At 38.5% G+C, this 13,468-nt stretch overlaps 1 protein-coding gene across 2 annotated transcripts in view; it reads left to right on the forward strand.

Moving 5' to 3' along the window:
* LOC306864527 (integrator complex subunit 1-like) overlaps positions 1-13,468 on the forward strand; it is a 32,428-nt gene that overhangs the window by 6,990 nt on the left and 11,970 nt on the right. Inside the window, exons 12-35 of one of the 2 annotated variants that reach the window (XM_079408609.1) lie at positions 12-120; positions 213-333; positions 703-780; positions 870-1,027; positions 1,154-1,250; positions 1,479-1,570; positions 1,656-1,716; positions 1,797-1,994; positions 2,190-2,319; positions 2,419-2,598; positions 3,188-3,337; positions 3,419-3,598; positions 3,681-3,785; positions 3,877-4,044; positions 4,135-4,246; positions 4,331-4,489; positions 5,016-5,162; positions 5,252-5,350; positions 5,481-5,605; positions 6,840-7,094; positions 7,187-7,346; positions 7,499-7,630; positions 9,279-9,459; positions 10,347-10,470. In XM_079408609.1, the coding sequence (XP_079264735.1) occupies positions 12-120; positions 213-333; positions 703-780; positions 870-1,027; positions 1,154-1,250; positions 1,479-1,570; positions 1,656-1,716; positions 1,797-1,994; positions 2,190-2,319; positions 2,419-2,598; positions 3,188-3,337; positions 3,419-3,598; positions 3,681-3,785; positions 3,877-4,044; positions 4,135-4,246; positions 4,331-4,489; positions 5,016-5,162; positions 5,252-5,350; positions 5,481-5,605; positions 6,840-7,094; positions 7,187-7,346; positions 7,499-7,630; positions 9,279-9,459; positions 10,347-10,470 (3,321 nt within the window). Of the gene's footprint in view, positions 1-11; positions 121-212; positions 334-702; positions 781-869; positions 1,028-1,153; positions 1,251-1,478; positions 1,571-1,655; positions 1,717-1,796; positions 1,995-2,189; positions 2,320-2,418; positions 2,599-3,187; positions 3,338-3,418; positions 3,599-3,680; positions 3,786-3,876; positions 4,045-4,134; positions 4,490-5,015; positions 5,163-5,251; positions 5,351-5,480; positions 5,606-6,839; positions 7,095-7,186; positions 7,347-7,498; positions 7,631-9,278; positions 9,460-10,346; positions 10,471-13,468 lie in introns of both variants that reach the window. The other variant, XM_079408608.1, reaches the window with a different exon arrangement.

Genomic DNA, 13,468 nt, shown 5'->3' on the forward strand with positions numbered 1-13,468 from the left:
TTCCATCTCAGGAGCGTTTTGTCATTCAAGTGACAGATCTTTTGACAGTTTCCATGATGCTGGGGATCACAGCTCAGGTCAAAGAGGCCGGCATTGCCTGGGACAAAGGAGAGAAGAAGAGTAAAATATTTTTTTTTGTTGTTTTTTTTTTCTCTCATATATCCAAAATTCAAAACTCTGTTTATGCTAATGAGGATGCATATGTATTTCAGATCTGGAGGTGCTGAGGTCCTTTCAAAACCAGATTGCTGCCATCCAGAGAGATGCTGTGTGGTGGCTGCACTCCGTGGTTCCCACCATCAGTAAAGTGGGACCTAAAGACTATGTGCACTGGTATGAATCACCTGGATGTTATTATTGTTAACTAAAACTATTAAAAATGGTCCGTAAATATTCTAAAGCTTAAAATAAAATACAAATGAAAAACATGTATATGAAACTAATATACCGGTATACCAAAATAGATGGAAAACAAATGAACACTATAGGACTAATTTAAAGCGAACAGATGTATCATAATTTATCATTTAAAGTGATATTTTTCATTAAAAATATAATTTATTTGATATTTCCTGATAATGTAACACTCTTGTTGGACCCTTAAAATTAATCTAGCACTTTCTGGCTGCTTGTAAGACTATGTAAACGCCTGTACATACAGCAGATTGTTATTTTACTGATCGTTTCATTGTGTTTCAACAGTCTACACAAAGTGCTTTTTACAGAGCAGCCTGAGACATATTACAAATGGGACAACTGGCCTCCTGAGAGTGACAGAAAGTAAGATACCAATCTCTGCTTATCTTACAGATAGAATTTTTTTAGTACATTCATTTAATAGATGCTAAAGCATCTCTCTTGTTTGCTAGTTTCTTTCTTCGGCTGTGCTCAGAGGTTCCTCTACTGGAGGACACGCTGATGCGCATCTTGGTGATCGGTCTCTCTCGTGATCTGCCCCTGGGCCCAGCTGATGCCATGGAGCTGGCCGATCACCTGGTGAAGAGAGCTGCAGGAGTTCAGTCTGATGGTAAGACAACGCTCCTGGTTAGACACATATTTTACTGATTAAAAAAAGCTCAGAATTTTTTAGAAGTGGTCTGTTTTTAAAACTGGTTGTGTGGTGATGTTTGTCTTCTCATATCATGAACCGTAGACTTGGAAGTGGTGCGAGTCGAGAGGATCCAACTCATTGATGCTGTGCTGAACCTGTGCACTTACCATCATCCAGAGAACATCCAGCTGCCTGCAGGGTAAGGCCTCTACCTTTCACCGAGTTTATTCCCTGCTGTTTCACTTCTGTTTTATTATTAAGTGATCCATCAGCTTCATATTGCCAAATAATTACTGGGAGTCACGGACTATTTGCATTGAAAGTTTAAGCAACATTGTGGTCTGTCCACTCCTGGCATCCGGTACTCTTTTTGTGGGCTGTTTATTCCTCAGAGAGGTGAACATCTTTATTAAATGTTCCATTTCAGCTATCAACCTCCAAATCTAGCCATATCAACTCTTTACTGGAAGGCCTGGCTGCTGCTGCTTGTGGTCGCAGCGTTCAACCCACAGAAAATTGGTGAGGCCAGATATGATGCAATACTTGCATTTCATTATAACATCTCATTAGAATGCCATTATATCGCTGTCGCTGATGTTTTCAGGTTTGGCAGCGTGGGATGGTTACCCCACTCTGAAAATGCTCATGGAGATGGTTATGACAAAGTAAGTGTTCTGCTTATCATGTTGAAATGTGGTTTTATGGATATATCAGCACCTGACACTTTCTTTTGCTCTCTTCTCAGTAACTACTCCTACCCTCCATGCACGGTGGCCGATGAGGAGACCAAAACTGAGATGATCAACCGAGAGCTGCAGATCTCTCAGAAGGAGAGGCAGGAGATCCTGGCCTTTGAGAGCCACCTGGCAGCCGCCTCCACCAAACAGACCATAACAGAGAACAACAGTCTCCTGCTGTCCCAGCTCACCAGCCTGGACCCCAAGTATGACTTCCTGTTTGTGACTGTAGTGAAAATCCAGCATTTACATCTATACAATATGACTTGCATTCGAGGAGCAAAGCAATTTGCCAAAGAACCAACAATAATTTGTCATAGTCAAAGTTTATTAGACAACTGTACAACTAAATTAGGACGTTTATAAAGATATACTGACCCAGTCTTTTATTCTATGCTCAGGGGCCCCCCTCGTAGGCCACCACCTCTTGTGCTGGATCAAGTAAAGAGTCTGAACCAGTCTTTGCGTCTGGGCCATCTTCTCTGCCGCAGCCGCAACCCTGACTTCCTACTCAATATTATCCAGAGACAAGTACACGCTCTCATATACTAGCAGAGCTGTTCTTCATGAAGAGTTTTTCTCAATGTAGTTTAATGGACTTCCTAAATGTCTAATTGTTCCCCCATCCAGGCCTCTTCTCAGTCTATGCCGTGGCTGGCTGATCTCGTCCAGTCCAGTGAAGGGTCCTTGGATGTTCTGCCCGTTCAGTGCCTCTGCGAATTCCTCCTCCATGATGCAGCTGATGACTCCTCCTCTGTTGATGATGAGGAGGAAGGCGAGAGCAAAGAGCAGCGAGCGAAGAAAAGACAGGTAAAGCTCAGCTTTGACTGCACATTGGTGTTGTCTTTTTTCTTCTGAAGTCATCTTGTAATGCTAGTCAAGGAATATTAAACCAAAGTTTAGTTTTACATTACCCTTTTTTCAATCCATATTGTAGTAATTTACACATTGATTTGTTAGGGTGGTCCAAAATGCGAAATATATACAAATAAATATGATAAATAAAAGTACATGTATTATTATAAAATAATAGATAAATTAAAGGTATACTGCTGTTCAAAAGTTTGGGTTCACTAATATTAGAGAAATATTTTTATTGCAGCAAGGATGCATTAAATTGATCAGTAGTGTCAGTAAAGACATTTATAATATTACAAACTTTGTTTATCAAAGAATCCTGAAAAATATTTATTACAGTTTTCAACATTGATAATAATAAGAAATGTTTCTTGAGCAGCAAATCAGCATATCAGAATGATTTCTGAAGGATCATGTGACACTGAAGACTGCAGTAATGATGCTGAAAATGCAGCTTTAAAAAATAAACAGTGATTTTTAATTGTAATAATATTCTCAATATTGCTGTTTTTGTTATTTGTTTTTCGTCTTTCCCTGTCAGAGGCAGCAGAAACAGCGGCAGCTTCTTGGGCGGCTCCAGGACCTACTTCTGGGTCCTAAGGCTGATGAACAGACCACATGTGAAGTCTTGGACTACTTCCTCCGGCGTCTTAGTTCTTCTCAGGTGGCCTCTAGAGTACTGGCCATGAAGGTGCGCAGTTAATTAACCATCTACCAGTGCTTGATTCATTTGGACAGTTTAATAAGATGCTTATTGTGATGTGTGTATCAGGGTTTGTCTCTGGTGCTGACTGAGGGAGCATTAAAAGATGGAGAGGAGAGGGATCATCTCATGGAGGAGGACTCCAGAGATGCAGAGTTACTGCCAGGCTACCAGTGGCTCATTCAGGACCTCCCCAAACTACCTCTGTTTGACAGTGTAAGAGGCTTGACGTCCAGTGCCTTACAGCAGGTCAGTCCACCAGCACAAATACAAGATTATCAATATCTGTTACTTGCTCAGCTTATTGTGTTTGTGTGGTTTTCCATTTCAGGCCGTTCACATGGAGACTGATCCTCAGACCATCAGTGCATACTTGATTTACCTTTCCCAGCATGCACCAGTGGAGGAGCAGTCACTCCACAATGACCTGGCCTTGGTTGGTCTAAATCTACAGCTTTTTATTTGTCTGAAGTAAGCTTTAGTCTAACCTTTTTTTCTCTCCTGTCTTGTGTTTCCTGTCTTCCCAGGATGTGGCTCGTCTGATAGTGGAACGCTCCACTATAATGAACTGCCTCTTTTCCAAGCACTCCTGCAGGCCTGAATCTGATGCTGTTCTCTCCGCTCTTATCTCCATCTTCTCCACCTATATCCGTCGTATGAGGAAGACAAAAGAGGGAGAGGACCTCTATAGCTGGGTACTAAGGAACATACAACTGAACTGGAAATTCAAATGTTGTAATTACTGCTTGTGCACATGAATAAAGACCAAATTTTAAATCTCACAGTCGGAGTCTCAGGATCAAGTGTTCCTGCGGTGGACCACAGGAGAAACGGCCACCATGCACATCCTAGTGGTCCATGCAATGGTCATCCTGCTCACACTAGGACCTCCCAAAGGCAAGTATGTCCTCTGTTGTTGTGTTGGGTGGTTAATTCTACACTTGCCTGTAATAACAGCCACTGTGTTTGTTACTTTTTTAGGGGAAAGTGAGTTCTACACACTGCTGGATATCTGGTTTCCTGATAAAAAACCCCTTCCCACTGCATTCCTGGTTGACACATCTGAGGAAGCCCTTCTATTGCCCGATTGGCTGAAGTTAAGAATGATCCGATCTGAAGTCTCCCGATTGGTCGATGCAGGTATTAATAACTTGTATTTAGAAATAAGGATTTTAGAAATCAATACCAGAATTGACTGTGGTTTTGATTTTTTTTTAAATTTCACTATTTTTGGCACTGACTCGCATGTAACAGATTTTGGAGCAACTGTTTAAAATGTTGGTGTCTGTAAGAAGTATCTTATGGTCATCAAATCTGCATTTATTTGACTTAAAAATACAGTAAAAGCTCATTTTTAATTTTTCAGCATCATCACTCCAGTCTTCAGTGTCACATGATCCTTCAGAAATCATTCTGATATGCTGATTTGCTGCTCAAGAATCATTTCTCATTGTTATCAATGTTGAAAGCAGTTGTACTTTTTTTTTTTTTAATCTTTTGTCATTTCTGTCATTTTTTTATTATTTTAATGTGTCCTTGCTGAATACAAGTATTAATTTCTTCCTCTTAAAAAAAAAAAAAAAAATCTTAGTGATCTCAAACTTCTAATTGTAGTGTAGTTGAGCTGATGTGTTTTTTGTTTTGTTTTTTCTTTGGTCATTCGCAGCCCTACAGGATCTGGAGCCCCAGCAGCTGCTGTTGTTCGTTCAGTCCTTTGGGATCCCCGTCTCCAGCATGAGCAAACTGCTGCAGTATCTGGACCAGGCCGTGTCTCATGATCCTCAAACACTGGAGCAGAACATCATGGACAAGAGTGAGGATCTTTCATTTGTTATACTCTGTTCTCACATGATTCAGTGTGTAAAAAGTAATACTAACATCATGGATCTTTCTACCTGTTAGACTACATGGCTCATCTAGTGGAGGTCCAGCATGAGAGAGGAGCCACAGGTGGACACACGTTTCACAGTTTACTCGGTGCTTCACTTCCTCCACGCAGAGGTCAGAATCTAATGCCCTACGCCAGGGGTTCTGTCAGCACTGATTAACAGTGCTGTTTTACTCAGTTTGAGTTGCATAGGGTGATTAAATTCTGTACTAATGAGTCCTTTGCTGATCTGATGTGTTACAGACAGCTCAGAGGTGAGCAGGGCTAAGGTTACCGTTGAAACACCCCATGGCTCTGTGAAGATGAGAGCAGTGAGTCAGGTGCCCGTGATCGGCCCAGAGGATGATCTCGCTGGGATTCTCCTACAGGTGCAACATCTCACTTTGATATGCTTATGCTGCTTTATTAGAGGGGTTCTTTCTCCTGGCAAGGTTTAATTCTATAATGGTTTTATTTATAATATAACATCTTGTCAGAGCTGTAGCACAGCAGTTGTGCTTCTGACATGGTAAGTCTCTGTTTGCTATGAAGATTGTCCTGATCACTCTCTACTAAACCGGAGTAATGTTGTAATTTAATACACCACTATATGCATATTTTTGGATTGTGATTAAAACTGTGTGAAATTAGTAAGAAACGCTAAATCGGATTTAAAGGAATAGTTCACCCAAAAATGAAAATTCTGTCATTTGCTAACTCTTGTCATTCCAAACCCATAAAACTTTCCTTCATCTTTGAAACACACATGAAGATATTATAATGAAACCTGAGACATTTTTATGTCTTTTATCCTTCCATTGAAAGTCCATTCCAGTAAAAATTTGATGCTTCAAAATTTTCATAAATACATTGTAAAAGTAATTCATATGAAGACAGTGGTATAATCCATTATTTATATGTAATCCATTTATTCAAATACAAACATTGATTTGTGCACATACATAGAAGAACACAGTATAGCTCAAATGTGGGACATTTAATCTCAACCACGCTTGATGTACAAGAAAAAAAATATCATTGGTTTGTCATGTTCCAGGAATATTTTACATTGATAAGCTGTTTTAAACCACTAAAACTCCAAAACACCTTTGTCTTGGCAAGATTTTGTTCCAAATGGTCACACCAGATTTTCTTGAAGTATATTGGGCCGTTTAATCTGTTTTATTTTCACTTTTCTTTGGCACGACGCTTCAAAGTGTCCCTGACTGATGCTGAGGAACCTTTGTTTCAGAGTTTGCAATTATCTAGTAGACAAACCTCTTCACTAATTGAACTCTAGTGATGAACGAGGTAATGTAAATGAAATAATAAATAAAAAATAGAATTATTAATTAAAAATAAATTAAATAATTAAAGGTACATTAAAATCAATAATAAAAACATTGATAGAATATTTCAAATTATCAGTATGATATCATTAAAAAAAAAAACATCCCATAATATTAACTGAATTGGTACAGCCTTAGTGTACTTGTCAAATAATATTATGTATAAATTGTCGTAACTTGGAAAATGATTTTCAAGAATATCCATTTAGCTAATTATGGCTTGATGGTGATTGTGACCATTTTGTTTTTGCTGGATTCCCTTTTCTCCTTGTAGCTCTTCCCTCTGAAAATGGATCCTCGCTGGCCTCCGCCTCTGGTCCGGCCATTGTCATTAGCTCTGCAGCAGACCCTGGCCCAGGAGGTGCTGCGGGCACGACAGGGTCAAATCCAGCAGGGTGGTACCGCCGGGCGACTCCTACAAGCCTTAGCAGCCCTTCTAAACTCTGCCCATGCTGGAGCCCTGGTCATGGCAATGCACCACAGCCATATGATCTCCTGCCCTCTACTGCGCCAACTCCATCTTTACCAGGCACATAACCTACTCATACCTGCATATTCACTATCAACACTGGTGCTTCCTTTTGCTCTCTCACTAACTCTAATCCCCTTTTTCTCCTCTAGCGGTTGGTATCTCAAGATGCTGGCTTCTCATCACTGTTCTTCAACGCCGTTGTGCAGATGTTGACGTGGTTGGAAAACTCAGCGTTAGAGACAGGGCCACTCCACAGCCTCTTGAAATCTCTGGCAGCTCAGTACTCTCACAAACATAGCATCACAGATGGTGAGTGGCTCCTAATCCTGAATCTTAGCCGTGCAGGTCAAGTTTGCAAGCACATGTTCAAGCTTACAGCACAGAACTAGCCGAATCAGCGGTTAGTAGAACAGTTTTAGTCCTAGCATGCTCAGCTGGTGTTTTGTGTCCTGTGTCATCAGTTCGTACTGGATTTCTGCATTTGGCTGAAGCTCTGGCATACAGACGGGACTCTGAAGTGGCAGTAAGGGGCATTATTGCTTCTCTGAGAGCTGGAGAAAAATGTAACGCTGAACCTGAACTCATACGAAAAGGTATTTTAAGCAGTACTAGAGTTCCTACATAAATGGTTACACCAGAAGGAATCAGTTTATTTTATTTTGAAAACATACTATACATTTTGGAAAAACTTCCTCCCTAGTCCAAAAAGAGCATTTATTAAATGAACAAACTTAAACTTGAACTCATGACTGCCCACATTTACATGTCAAAGACGCATATTCTGTGTTCTTAAGATGAGCCTTCTCAGTCATGGGATATTGTAGAGGAAATTAGATTGAGATTATTTTCCTAAAAATACAAAGGACTAGTGAGAAGACTTAATGAAAGAGAGTTTAACAAACCTTGTGCTGTTTCTGGCTGTGTACACTCAAAAAGAAGTCGAGATGAAACAGAACTAGCAACAGATCTTTTCTGCCGTATTGTGATATACACAGAGAAGTCTGATTTTTCATTAGAAGGTTGAGTTATGATGTTTTTATAGACAAGCCAAGGTCACAAAAAAGTAAAAATACAACATGTATGATTTTTTCACAGTAAGATCAATAACAGACAATAGATAAGGTGAATTTTCATTTAATGTTGACTTCAAGCATTGACAGCTTTTTTCAGAAATTGCTTTTTTGAATTTATATGTCAAAGATGTTTATTCAGTGGAAGTAGGATAGAATAGATTAGATTCCTAAATTGTGGAAAAACTAGCAATAAGACTAAATGTGGGAAAGTTCAACAAACATTGTGCTGTTCTTGTCTGTGTGTAGCACCTGCAACTCTGCATTTAAAATATACACTGTCCCTAAGCAGTCACACAATGTTTAAATGTTAGCATTTATCATCTTTATTGTAAGCTCCAAAACTGCCAGTCAGCTGCCCAGTTACATTGCTTACACAAGATGTATGAAATAGGTCTAAAGAACTAGAGAGGGGGTGTATGATAAATAGTTATAAGAAACTAAATCATGACCGTTTGTGGCTCAGAAAAACTTTACTAACATTTTAAGTGGATATCGGGAGGAAAAAATAAAAATAAATAGTATGATACCTGTATAACCCCTCAAATGTTTTGTGACCTACATACACAGCACTTATCTGTGTGTGGTGTTATTAACTTTAATTATAGCTCCTCTAGGAACCACATGGGGTGTACTCTTACAACAATGTATGCATTGGAAAAATATTTTTGAACTGGTGAGATGTGTGTGGCAAACGTAAGGCCAACAGGCGAGGAGGGAAGTGTAAGTCAGCTCTCCAGAGGCAGTTAAGGTCTGTGTGTTGGTGTTTGAGTGGTTGCCAGCATTAGTCAGTTTCTCCGGAGGGCAGCGTTTGACTCATGCACCAGCATCACCGCTGCTGTCCTTTGTGTTTCTCTTTATGATTTTAATATTCCACTGTGAACCTCACCAAAACAAAAAACAACCTCACACACACAGGGCCACATATTCACTCCAGGGCTTGTTTACGTCCAGCGACGGCTTCAAAGACAAGGGTTGACTAACATCTTCATGAACATTAGTGTGGTGGGGCTGGAGGCCTAGCAGAAAGAATTACTCAGAAGCGAAGCGTGAAGTAGTTCTCTTTTTTGCGATGTGGTATTGGCTTCTATGGTTTGTTTTTCATTTTTTGGACCTGTGTGTGTTTTACAAGAGTGAAGGCATTATAAAACAAAAACCCTGTGTGCTTTAGTGTTGCAGGGCCTCATGGAGGTGAAGTCTCCGTATCTAGAGGAACTGTTGTCCCTGCTTATGACCATCGGTACAGAGACCAGAACCACAGGAAACACAGCGGGTCCAGTTGCCATGGTGATCTCTCTGCTGCTTCAGGAAACAGAGGAGCGAGGGGTGAAAATAGAGGTGGATTCCAAAATGTAAGAGCGCAATGAGTCACTCGCTGCCTCATCACAGATTTCCTTACTGTGTGCTGGTGATACTGTTTCTAGGTGGGGAATGAACACAGTAAAATTGGTTTACACTTGTTTGATCCTTGTCATATGGCTAAAGTTACCATAGTAACACAGATTAAAGGCACATCATACATAGTGTGACTCTATGAAACATTTTTGTGGCTTTTGTACCCCAACAGTAAGACTCAAATCAACTCAAAGTCAAAGACCCTTCGTCAACAGCAAACAGAATTTATTTTATTTTTTTACCTCTAATAGTACTGCAGAGTCAGTCTTGTCTATTTAATCAAATATCAAGTTCTTAACATTTGTGTGTGTATATACACAACTGGATATGCACACAGAACTGTTAAGTCAGGAAAAACTGATTAGGAATTTATACTTTATTCAGTAAAGGATGCATTAAATTAATCAAAAGTAACAGTAAAACCATTTATTATGTTACAAAAGATTTCTCTTTAAATAAACACTGTTCTTTCTATTCATCAGAGAATCCCAAAAAACAAAACTATTAAGCAGCACAGCTGTTTTTAATTTCGATAATAATAATATTTCTTGAGCAGCAAATCGGCCTATTAGAATGTTTACAGGAATAAATGACATTCAGAAACTCTTTAATAACTTTTTAAATGGTAATAATATTTTGCAATCTTTACTGAATTTGGTGAAATAAATGAAGCCTTGGTGAGTAAAAGAGACGTCTTTCAAAAAATCTTACCGACTCCAAACATTTGAACAGTGGTGTACAGCATGTGCCACTGGTTGGGAGTCATTGTTTTAAACTGTATTATTTATTTGCTGGAAACCCTGTGTATTTTCTTTGTTGATGATGTGTGTGTTCTTCTTGGCAGCACTGAGTCAAAGAAGCCTGGCTCGTGTTCAGGGCTGTTGGTTGACTGGCTGGAGTTGCTTGACCCTGAGGTGACCTCTGTTTGCTCAGATCTTCAGCAGAAGCTGCTTTTTGCTCAAAACAAGGTAAAATAGGTTCTCCTAACTGATCATCATGAGGGTGTGGCTCTGGGTTTTAACTGATATATAAAATGTGTGAGGGTACCACAGCACATAAAAGAAATCAGAAAAATAAGAAGCGTACAATTAATATTCCCCAGTTTTGATGGTTTATGTTTGTTTTCTTAAAGGGGTCATATGACGTTGCTGACAAGAACAATATTTTGTGTATTTGGTGTAATGCAATGTGTTTGTGTAGTTTAAAGTTCAAAAAACACTATTGTTGCTCCTCTATGCTCTGCCTTTCTGAAACGTATCGATTTTTACAAAGCTCATCATTCTGAGAAGCGAGGCATGCTCTGATTGGCCAGCTATCCAGTGCGTTGTGATTGGCCGAATACCTCAAGAGTGTGATTGAAATGTTACGCCCCTTACCGTATTGTGATGCCGTGTCCCGGCTAGGGTTGTAACGGTATGAGATTTTCACGGTATGATAATCGTCTCAGAAAATATCACGGTTTCACGGTATATATTAAACAATAATTCTTATAAGTAACAATGACTCTTAAAAGAATAAGAACAAGTTATTTGAGTGAACAAATCCTTTATTGCAACAAACTTGAAATCATTTTAATGAAAGTAAGCCTCCCTTCTGAGGAAAAACGCAGGCGGCCGGTGCACGCACTCTAGAAAGCTTCAACCATGTTCCGTGTCTGCTCTATTTTCCCCCGTTAAGTCATGACTGATAACAAATATTTTTTAACTCTTTTATACCAAAGCTGAGTTGTCTCAGACCCTCTCGCTCACAAGCGCTTGTCAATGTGAGCGTCTGTTGTTGCAGTCTCAGCTAGTCTCTTTAGTTTCGTTTAGGAAAATCAAATGTGAAACAACAGCATGTGGAAAAATTGATTACTGTTAAATAACCTCAGTGCGTATGTGTACAAAGTAAGCTCGGGATCTCCCAGCCCAACTTCTCTCCAAAGGCGCGTGGACAAGCACCACACGTGACCTCACTCGTCTCCTTCGCTCTGGTTAAATAGCAAAAGTGAAGTGAATAGAAAGATGACTGCTCTGGTTGTTAAAGAACACAGCAGGAGCGCTATCTGTAGGATCTATGATCTCCGCGATGCAGAGAACGCGCACGGAATCCAGTCATAAAAACGGAATTTACAGTTTAACGCGGAATGTCACGGAATTTGTCAAAGTTTGGATGAATTAATCAAAAGTAGGTCATTACACTTAAATCAAATCGCGATATGGACTAGTATCTGTAAATATTAAGCTGCAAAAGTCTATTTAAATATGAATCATGCATGTTCTGCGCGTCTCTGTGTGAATGTGCTGCACGTGCGGTTGTGTTTACTAATGTGGCGCTCGCGGTGATTTCAGCGTCTGCCGTCTCAATGAGGACATAAATACATCAACAATATCTCCAGAACTGATCTGAAAGGCACGAGCATTTTACCATTTAATTTGAGTAAAACTAGCGTCATATCATACACACACAGAACTTTAAAAGTATTCACGGCAACCCGTCAAAATAAAAGTTCGGGTTAACTTAGCCTATTAAAGACCGTGTGCCAGAAATAGGCTATATTACTATTATTTAGTAGAATGTACATAATACTACTACTTTCTACTACTGTTAATTTTTTAAAAAGAAATAATCACAAAATATTTTTATTTTAATAGTAAATCCCCTTCATTTGCCAAAAATGTAAATGTTTAATTTTCGTTAATTCAAATATAAATTAATTAAAATTGTTTTATGCCTTCATCTGATATCCAGTAAAATTTAAATACACAACACAGAATTTCTGAGGGGGAAAACACATTTCATAAGGCTACTGTAAGAATAAATAAAAATAGTTTGTATGCATTCAAATAATAGACATGCTAAAACACAGAATTTGGTAACAATAAAACATAAGGTGAGAAAAAAATAAAACATTTCATACGGCCCTAAACGTGTCATTTTTGTTACACTTTTAATAAATTACATGTTAAATTGTATAATTTTCATGATTTTAATGAATTAGACATGATTTTAGATTAATAGCATTTAATTTGACCATTAAAAAAAAAAAGAGTCCAGTAAAATTCCAACGGAATCCAGAAAAATTCAAATGGAAAAAATTGAATGTAGAAAAAAATAAAACGGATTTCATAGGGCCCTATATCTGGAAATATTTTGGTTATGAAGCAAATGAGAATATCAACAAATAGAACTTTGGATTTTAATTAGTACATGTATTAGTAAACGTTAGTTTCAATTAACATTTAACTAAGATTAATAAATAAATCAACAAATGCAGTACCTCAAGACATTTTTCTGTTCATGTAAAATATACCGTATGTTCTCGACTTGTTACATTTATCTTTAAATTAAAAAAATTACCCCCTTAATATTGTGGCAGTTTTTTTCTCCGTGGTATCGAAAATGGTATCGAATATCGATATTTTTCAAGGTATCGTATCGAAGTTAGAAATTCCAGTATCGTGACAACACTAGTGCTGAGGATCTGCAAACCATTCGCCATCGTCCCGCCAAAAATCAACCAACAGTCACTGATATTTAATGCTGTTGAATGTTTTGCTTGCACTTTATCAGAACTACCTCCTATCCACTGAATAGCAAGATGTTAAAACGTGTTTAAAGAACTTATCAAAAAGGGTCACATAATTGTATGTGTTATGTTACGTTATGTTAAGTTACATATTCACTTTTTACAATGGCAGGGCCTGCCATCTTGTCTTTTTGGCTTGTTGTTTCTGATTGCACTTTAACCCCAAGGGGGAAATCCAGATTTAATCCCAGAAGGGAAAATCAAAACAAAATGAAGTTAAAACTTGTTTTGAACAATTACTTTGTCATCGGCAGATTGATTTCAAGTAGAGAGGAAAAAATCTATTTAAATCGTAAATCGGATTTTTTGTAAAAAAATCAGGGATTTTTTATTTTTTTTTCTTAGGCCATATCGCCCAGCCCTACTCCTAATTACATAAATTTAACTCTTGTCCATTT

This window comes from Barbus barbus, assembly GCF_936440315.1.
Source record: "Barbus barbus genome assembly, chromosome: 4".
NCBI classification, from domain to species: Eukaryota; Metazoa; Chordata; class Actinopteri; order Cypriniformes; family Cyprinidae; genus Barbus; species Barbus barbus.